The 9,298-nt window shown below is 44.7% G+C and overlaps 1 protein-coding gene across 2 annotated transcripts; it reads left to right on the top strand.

The window, feature by feature from the left end:
- Positions 1-1,405: 1,405 nt before the first annotated feature.
- Positions 1,406-7,701, top strand: LOC133919591 (uncharacterized protein At1g51745-like). 2 transcript variants are annotated; one of them, XM_062364024.1, is made up of 4 exons: positions 1,406-2,086; positions 3,753-3,982; positions 4,095-4,778; positions 5,952-7,701. In XM_062364024.1, exons 1-4 carry the CDS (start codon positions 1,872-1,874, stop codon positions 7,283-7,285), a joined length of 2,463 nt encoding a protein of 820 aa, XP_062220008.1. In that variant the 5' UTR covers positions 1,406-1,871; the 3' UTR covers positions 7,286-7,701. The 2 variants fall into 2 exon arrangements, with proteins under 2 accessions (XP_062220008.1, XP_062220007.1); XM_062364023.1 differs by having other exon boundaries at positions 5,949-7,701.
- Positions 7,702-9,298: the final 1,597 nt, after the last annotated feature.

Genomic DNA, 9,298 nt, shown 5'->3' with positions numbered 1-9,298 from the left:
CCTTGAGGTAGGACTTGCTAAGTACGTTATGTACTCACACTTGCTATTTGTGGATCCAGATAATCCAGAGACCGACTTCGTTGAAGGAGAAGATGAAGAATAGAGAAGCTGGTTTCGTTTGCACTCAAGTTGCCTGTAGGGCATAGATCGCTTTTGTGTTATTTTCGTTGTGCTGTGAGGGTTTATTTAATTATACCTATGGACCCTTATTGTAATGAACTTTGTGATGTCCCCTAATATCGTACTTAATCGTTGTATGTCTGTGATATCTACTTCTGTTAGAAATATGTGCATACCAGTTACTGATCCAGGGACTGGTATGAGTTGCACAAGGTGACCCGAAGGAGGGGTTCGACATCACAACTGGATCTATGGCTAGGCAGGGTGGGGTGAACAGGGGCCGTCGCGGCCAAATGAGGCAGGGTGGTGGTTGTCGAGCGGTGTGTCGGAAAGGCTGGGCTACCAGGTAGCGAGGGGCGACTAGGCGGCCAGGGGGTGTCACATCTAGATCCATGGTCGAGGGAGGCAGGGCGACGACTACTGGGTGGTGTGTCAGGGAGGTTGAGCGGGGTGGGGCAATCGAGCGGCCAAGGGGACGTCGCGGCTAGAGGAGGTAGGGCAATGGTTGTCGGGCGAGGTGTTAGGGAGGTCAAGGCGCCAGGCAGGGTGGGGTGACTGAGCGTCCAAGAGGGCACCGTAGCATAAAATGACCAGACGACATGTTGAGCAGTTGGATTAGGCTGATCAGAGAGTGATCGAGTTTTATTCATATGCCCACAGAATACAAACCCGCACCCGCACCTGCACCCCACTACAATCAAATACCCGATCCATCAAACCCATGAACAAGATTTAAATCCTGAATCTACACCCACCAAATACTAAACCTACCAAAACCTAAACCCAATACCTAGCGGCAAAAATGGAAAAATAGACAATATACATCACCTACAAATCTATCACTCGTATTCGGTACATCAAATTCCAAAAAAACCCCTTAAAACGGTGGGCCCGAACCATATTCGGCACCAGGTGCCGAATATGGGCAACAATGCCGTATTTGACGTCTCATATGCCGAATACGGTGCACAGTGCCATATTCGGCACCTCATGCGCCGAATACGGCCCGACCTGTTGCGCGGTTACATCCATGTCTTTGCTTTTGGTGAGCTGTGTTTTCGGCACTTGAGGTGCCGAATACAGTGGAGTCGATCTTTTTTTAGTGTTTGAGATACCGAGTTTGGGTTTTCGGATTTTAAATGCCGAATACAGGTGCTAGATTTATAAATACACCTATCTATTATCTATTTTAACAAATATACTGATATATATTATATATTTTTGTATTTTTACTAATACCTAGCCTTTGCATTTCCTGGCCCCCCCTTGCCTCTTCTCTCCCACACGCGGACCGGACCGGACCGCCCCGAAACCAAGAACCAAAACTGCTACGGCAGAAAAGAAAACCTTTTTATTTCCCACATTTTCCCCGCAAAAGAGGAGAGAAATAATATTCCGCGCCGGAACCGACCGCTTCGCCGTCAGCGAGCCGGAGACACGGCGGACTCGCGGAGCCCTACCCTATCCCGCCCTGCACCGGAGGCGGGGACGGAGGGAGGAGGAGGAAGAGGAAGCTGTGGGAGCCTCGGAGGGGAAGAAGCTTCTAGAAGCTACCAGCGGCGGGGGCGAGGGCGCGGCGGGCTGCGTGATCTCGGCGAAATAAGTCGCGCTGGGGCGGCGCCGTGGAGGGGGTGCCTCTGGATGCTGGCACCCTCCGGGATTTGAATGGTGGCAGATCTCGAAGGGGAGGGGAGCTTCTAGAAGCGGGTTGAGGCGGGCGTGCCGGCGGTTAGGGTTTGGTGGGAGGCGGGATGGTGGGGAGCTCGGTGGAGGGAGGAGCAGACGGGGATGGGGGCTGCTGCGGCGTCGGGGACACCTCCCCAGGGACCATCGTGTGGGTGCGGCGAAGGAACGGCTCGTGGTGGCCAGGCAGGATCCTGGGGGCCGATGAGCTCCCGCCGTCGCAGATCATGTCGCCGAGGTCCGGCACGCCGGTCAAGCTCCTCGGCCGGGAGGACGCCAGCGTGTAAGCTTCCACTCCCATCTTTGCTTTTTTTTTTTTTTTTTTTTGGTTCTTCGCATGAGGCCTGTGATGTATGTACATTTTACATTGCTTGTTATTTCAGCATCCATATGGGATGCTGAGATATTTCTATCTTGGAAATTGGGTGCAAGAGGAGGGTGTATCAGGACATACGGTGTTCCATGCTTGTAATAAACTCAGTGTTAGGTTCTTTGCTCCTTTCTTATGTGCCTTACTGTTATACGCTTTGCCAAAAACTAGAGCTTTTGTTCATAGGGTATGTAGTGATTTCGTTTCTAACTACGAAACTGCTCATTGCTCTTTAGTCATACTTGAAAAACTTCCCCGGTTGATTTCCTGGTATGCTGTGGTTAGATATGTAGTGAAATCTATTCAATGTATGGTCGTTTTAGAATTGGCAAAAATAATCTGGAATAAGAGATTAAGGTTTATTTGTACCCCTTACTTTCACAAGAACCTGAACTACCTGTGCATATGTATTATAGGGTTGATTGATATAATGTTTCAATTACTCTATGTTGGTTGTGCAGAGAAATTTTGATTTTATGTTGTTCACTGGGAGATGTTTGCTTTTGGAATCCATACAGATGATATATAGTATTAGAATATCTATACTCGCTCTGTGTATCAGCAAGTAGACATTCTAAACACCCCCCTCCCCAGTATCATAATAGATTAAATTCGTAAATTGTTGATAGATATGATGCAGAAGTTTTTTTTCACATGTAGTTCTGCATTTTATTTTGTTAGACAGAACACACATGGAAATAATAATCAGTAGCTGCATTAGCACTATAGTTGCTTTTTGATATCCCAATTAGATCATTAGTGTCCTTTGCAGAGAATCAAAGACACTCACACTAAAACATATGATGAAGACACCCAGTAATGAATCTGCTCTTGTGTGGGTTCTTCCATGTGCGTTCTTTTGGAATATTTGATGGATACAGAACTGAGAGATGCATTGAAGAGAAGATAAAGAAATTTGTCGAATTATTGCTCTGTGAGTTGTTTAGGTGTTAATGAATCAAGAAGCTACGACCTGTCCTTGATTGTAGCTATTTAAAACTTTTTTCCCAGTTTATGAAGATGAAGATCACAATATTGTCTAAAAATATATTGCCAAAACTTCCTCTCAGTGAATCTGTTATCTCTACTGCTTGTCAGTTAATTTTATTTATCTTTTAAGATTTTTCTGACTATTTTGCTAGTTTGTATCCTGGAATAGTAGACAGGTATGTATTACAGTTCCATTTCCAATTGTATTTCGTTCAAAACCACAATGACAACATAAAAAATCTTTAGCTGCAAGCAAGTTGGGGTAGGTTAGAGATGAAACCCAGCAAGAGCCACACGAACCAAAAAAAATAATAGTAGTACAAGAAACTCGATTTCTAGGTCATGGTTCTGGCACGTGGATTGCTATTTTTCACGCGCTCCTACCCAAGAAAATTCTTTGGATACTTTCCATTCATTCAAGTCTCTTATTATTGCTTCCTCCCATTTTTCACAAAATAGCTGACTATACATTTGTGTTATCTGCTCTCTCTTATAATATCAAACCACCTGGCGTAATCCGAATTTCTGAAAATTGAAGTTTCTGACATTAATCCTTTTGTATTAACTTTTTATCCTTCTTTTTCATTAGGGATTGGTACAATCTTGAGAAATCAAAGCGTGTTAAAGCATTTAGGTGTGGGGAGTTTGATGCTTGTATAGAGAAGGCAGAGGCTACTCAAGGGACTCTTGTGAAGAAAAGAGAGAAATATGCACGCAGAGAAGATGCTATTCTTCATGCCCTTGAATTGGAGAGGAAGCAGTTTGCATCGAAGTATCAGACTCAAGGTTTCAGACCTGGACCACCTGGTAACATTTCCGGTAAGTCCTCTAAGATGACAGTTAAGTAACGTTGTTCGGGTTGTTACTTATATTGTATGCATGAACTTCAAGTATACTGCAAATAAAGCTCAGTTGTCTTTATGAAATGCAGCTTGCACTAAACATTGCAAAGACCTTGGAAGTACTCGCTACAAGAGCAAAAAGAGTAAGAAACGGAAAGATGTATCTGCTCCTTCTGATGTAAAAAAAGAAGCTGGGCATTGTCCTCTCCATGCTGGTTCAAAGAGAAAATTTTCAAAATCTCTTGCCCAGGGAAATGTTGTCAGTAATCACATGGGTGACTTTTCCTTTGTGAGACATTCTCAGGGAGGTGCATCTTTAGAGAGCAAGGAGAAAAGTATAATTGTGAAGAAGAATAGATCGGATGGAAGTAATTTTGAAGACTCTCTTGTTTTAAAATCTGACAGACGCCAGCCACTTACCCAAGTTTTGCAGAGCAGTGCACAATTGCCTCATCACTTACAGCAAAATAGTGATTACAGGGACTTCTTAATTGGGGAGAATAATATTCCATCACTTGCCACCTTTCGGTCCAGAAGAAGTCGATATGCATATATGCCTAGTGATTCTGGTGAAACTCATAGTCCTAGTGATTTACCTTCTATGCATGTGGCTTCTACAGGAGCTGATTTTGAGACTGAAAGTTATCTTCAGCATCCTGGTTCTTTTTCTGAAGAACAGACATCTTCTGACTTCGTTGAAAAACAAATAATCGAGTCTTCAGAGAGGGAATGCTCAGAAAGTGAGACAGAAGATGACGCTGACCTTTTGCAAAGTATGTGTATATACCTTGCTATTCTCTTTCTAATGTTTTCTTGGAAGTTTGAATGTGAATTCACATTACATTGTCAAAGCATGATGGGGTATAGCATAGCACAACATAATAAAACAGTCATAAAAGTAGATAACTTTTCATACTAAGTATGACATAGTGATATGCAATATTGTAAGGCTGAAAATACAGTTTGCAGCTGGAAATCGAGGTGTTTTTCCCCCAATCTCCATAGAGCCCCTCTATTAAACATGGCTAGACAAATGATTGACATGGGTGCTGTGGCTTGAAATTTTTTGATAATAGAAGCGTATGTCTAATCAAGATAGTTCCAACTCCCCGCATAAAACACATCTCAAACTTTCCATTCACACAAATCGCAAAACATGCTTCAGGTTGCATTCTTGACTTACCTACATACTGTATGGCTGACCCTCATATGTACCCCTTTTGAGCACTTGAATCATTCATAAGTATATACACGAACAGCTCAGCTCAAGGGCCCAGGGCTAAAGGTGATGAAGAACTTAGTTACCATAACTAATTTCTACATGTTTGTCGTGATTAATTATTCTAATTATGGTTAAGACTGTTGCATGATGTTGATGAAGGGTAAATTGGTTTCAAAAGAATAATTATGGATATGAGCCATTAGATGTGCTTGATCAGATTGTTAGAACTAGGCGCATTAGGTTGATGGGATCAAGTACGAGGAAACAAATGTCATACTTTTTATAGTAGTAGGGAAGTATAAATTATTAGACTTCAAATATGCAAGAATTAAGCATCATGTATAATCAAGCTATATGCTTAATATATTCTGAAAAATTAGCATTTTCTTATAATCCATCACTCACAAATCCTCTGCACTTCTCTTTGGGGGCATTTCTGAAGCTGGCAGGTTAGAGCTGAAATGAGTAGGTACTAGGTACATATGTATTGATGCTTACTGTTGCAGCATCCTCAGCTTGTATAACAAGTAGGTTGCTGGAAAGCCATAAATAGTTCCTTGAAATATTTAATGATTACCTTTGTTTTGATTTCAGTTTTGCTCAAAGCCTTCACTACTGCAATTCATATTCTTTTACTACTACAATTTCTTGCATCCTAGATTTCTGTAAAGATCTGAATATTTTCTTTGTTTGATCATTTTTGTTATGGCAATCTTTTCAGCAGGTGCAAATGTGGTTCTGCCTATTGAGTCATGTGCTCCTGATCCTTATTCCCTTGCAGTTTCTGACAAGTTCAGGCATGTGGATTATGATGACAATGAGGTGACCCATTCTACTTATATGCCTCAGTTGAATGAATCAGAGGAAGAGGATGGCTCTTCTGAGCTGGGCATCTCCCAGTGGCATATGAAAGGTAAACGCAACAGTCGTAATGCAGCAAAGAGATTGGTGGATACGGGAGATGGAAATGCCTGGTTAAATAAATCCAGTGGTTCAATGAAAGGATCTTTGCATAAGACAAATGGTGGAAATCCTAGAAAAGAAAGTATGCAAACCTCCGGTGACCAATTTCTTGGGCACAGTTCTTACCAAATTAAAGAGGAGCCCAATTATGATTCTGATGAAAGAGATTTATTTGAGGACACATGCCATTCAGAGGTTAACTTGTACCGTGGTAAAAGATACCCTTCATCCTTGAGAACCACAAGAGATCTTAGACGAGGCTACAGTTATTTTAATGACTATGAGAGTGACTCTTCAAAGATTTCACCCTTAAACAATGATGCCAATCGAACATTTCGAGTTGATCGGAATGCATGTTGGGACGGATCTTTGTATTACCAAAGAAAGTCCACTTCACGTTTTGGTGGCATGGGACCAATGTTGTTTGATGTTGACCTGAAAGTCCAGGCCAGCTACCAGGGAGAGCATGTTCCTCTTGTCTCCTTAATGAGCAGACTGAATGGCAAAGCAATTGTTGGACACCCTATCCAAATTGAAATACTTGAAGATGATTCCACTGATCATCTGGTTTTCTGCGGTGATACTAGTCTGCAAGAGAGCACAGCAGCTCCACCTGCTTGGCCAACGGGCAGGAGGACTATGATGCAAAGAGTTCCCCGATCGAATCCTCCAGGAGCATTGTTGGATGGTGATGATGATGGTGGTACTGTGTATCCTGACTGGGAGATGAAACCAGCCTTTAGGAAGTACTCGGCTTCTTCGAATCACCAAAAGAAAAACTCCAATGCTAGGAGGTCATCGGCTAAGTCCCAGAAGAAGTCATCCAAGAAATCAAGCCTCTCAAGCCAGAAAGTTAAAGCCCTCTCTTTCATTTCCACTGGAAAAAGACATAATGGAGAAGGTGGTCAAGCAAAGGCGCATTGGCACAGTGGCATATTTGGTGGTTTAATCAAAGCAGAGGGAGCAGTTCCACTAGTCACATGTGTCCCTACGAAGGTTGTGTTCACTAGGATATTGGAAGCAGTTGGCAGGCTACCTCTAGCTCTTGCTCACCATGTTAGAATGGCTAGTCCTTCAGTGCGAGATCCACCGTAGGCTTCAACTGTTATAATGCAAATGGTTGGTAGTGTACATTCCCCGTTAATTGAAGAGACGGGCCATTCAGTCATTTGTTTACACCTGTGAAGAGTCAGATTGATATGGTGGCTTCATGACAACTTGGAACAGCTGATCTCTTATTAGCAGTGGTGATAACATGTAAAGATCAATAACGCTTGTGTATTTCTAACTGGAGACTGAGATCAAGCAAGGTCTAATCATGAATGCTTCTCACACAGCAGTTGAGCACTTGAGCCATGGGTTCCATGAAGGGCATTCTTTGGTGTAACTAGCATCGGTAACCATGTCTTTTGGTTTAGCTGCCTCCTGTAAAGTACTAACTCCAGCATTTTAGGTGTCTATTTAGCTAAAACATTTGCTTCATCATATATAGTCCATAGGTCATAGGTTTTTGATGTCATGTATAATGCCTCAATTATATTCTGATCTGTCTGTTATTAATTGTGGAGAAGTTGATTCAACTGTATGTTTAGAAGCATTTGTATCTAGTCGATGTAATATATCAGGACAAGTGATGTAACAATCTAGTCGTCCATGTGATGTTTCCTTTATAGTCGAGAAAAGATGATTTCATATGTTTTACTCTCGTGTTGATATGAACTATGAAGTAACTGTACCATAACCCCCGCTGCAACACGCCTTTTACCCCATACCTATCTAATCTCGATGGGAATGCTGACACGTTGTTGAAGTTTCAATCGCAAGACATGGTTGTTGCTGTATAAAAGATTTGAGTGTGCAGCGGGGGTTCAATATTTAGCGTCTGAAATCGTCGTGGTCACTGCTGGCTGTCTGCTGCTGCTACGTTTTGCAGGCAACTTATTCCGTCGTTCGCGCTTGGTACGTTTGGTTGTTTAGCTAAGATGGGATATAGCTCAGTTGGGCAAGCTGGCCATTCCAGGCTTCCAGCTATGCCGGCCTTGCCTTATCATTGTTTCGATGTGCATATCAAGCCGCGGTGACCAACCTTTTCTATTTAGCACTAACAGTCTGCAGTTACGTGGAGAAGGAGATTTTTCCGTTTTTGCCGTCGACGGCTAGCCGATTCGGCTCTCCCTCCCTAAAGAGCAAGGTTTTTCTCGCCCACGAAGACTAGCTTGCCTAAGAAAGCTTGGATTTTTTTCACGATTCCAAACGCTAAGCCTTGCTGAGCGGGGCTAGAAAATCCTAGGATTCATAGTTGCTTTGTAATCTCCCCCTATCACAAAGCCAACCCCTAGCCTACTCGATCGCATCATTCCAACTACTGTCCACCTCCTCGCATGAAGCGAGCAGCGCAATACGGCGCGGGTGGCGACGACGACGACAAAACGATCGGCGCAAAACTCGCAACTCGGCTGCCGCAGTCTCCTCCTCTGGTCTCGGAACCACGAGCCAAGATGCGCGAGGCGCCCAACGGCAACGACCGGCGGCCACATCCCCCTCGTCATCCGCAACGCCGTCGACGGCGCGCGGGAACATGCCCCGTCCGCTGGCTGCAGCCCGGCCGCCGCGCCCGTTCAGATGGCACGCACCCGCTGCTGGGCGCGCTACGACGCCGTCGCGTCCGCTCCCTCGCCAGCCGAAACCTCCTCGAGCAGCCGGCCCGCGAGGCCGCGCGGGAGGCCTTACACGACCTGTTCCAGCACCCGGCGCCGTTCTACGCCGACGTGCGCTTCCCCGCCGGGGGCGGTCTACCTGCCCCTCGACCGCGCCACGTTCGGGCAGTGCATGTACCAGAACAAGAAGGAGCTGCAGCGCGTCGAGGCTGCCGCGAATGGGTGTATCGACAAGAATATGACCACGGCTTGCGTGGAATTCACCGAGGCTGTCGGTCATGCGGCCGAGTTGGCGACGTCAGTGTAGGCAGAGGATCCCAAGAAGCCGGTGCTGTATGAACGGGTTGTTTTCGAGGAGGCGTTCCAGCTGATCTGGACGGACGCCTGATCCATCACCCGTCGGGTAGTTTACTTCACGCGATTTGGTAAAATCCTGTCAAATTCGTTCCCG

This window comes from Phragmites australis, chromosome 5, assembly GCF_958298935.1.
Source record: "Phragmites australis chromosome 5, lpPhrAust1.1, whole genome shotgun sequence".
In the NCBI taxonomy this organism is placed as follows: domain Eukaryota; kingdom Viridiplantae; phylum Streptophyta; class Magnoliopsida; order Poales; family Poaceae; genus Phragmites; species Phragmites australis.
This window is presented reverse-complemented; position numbering and strand designations above follow the sequence as displayed.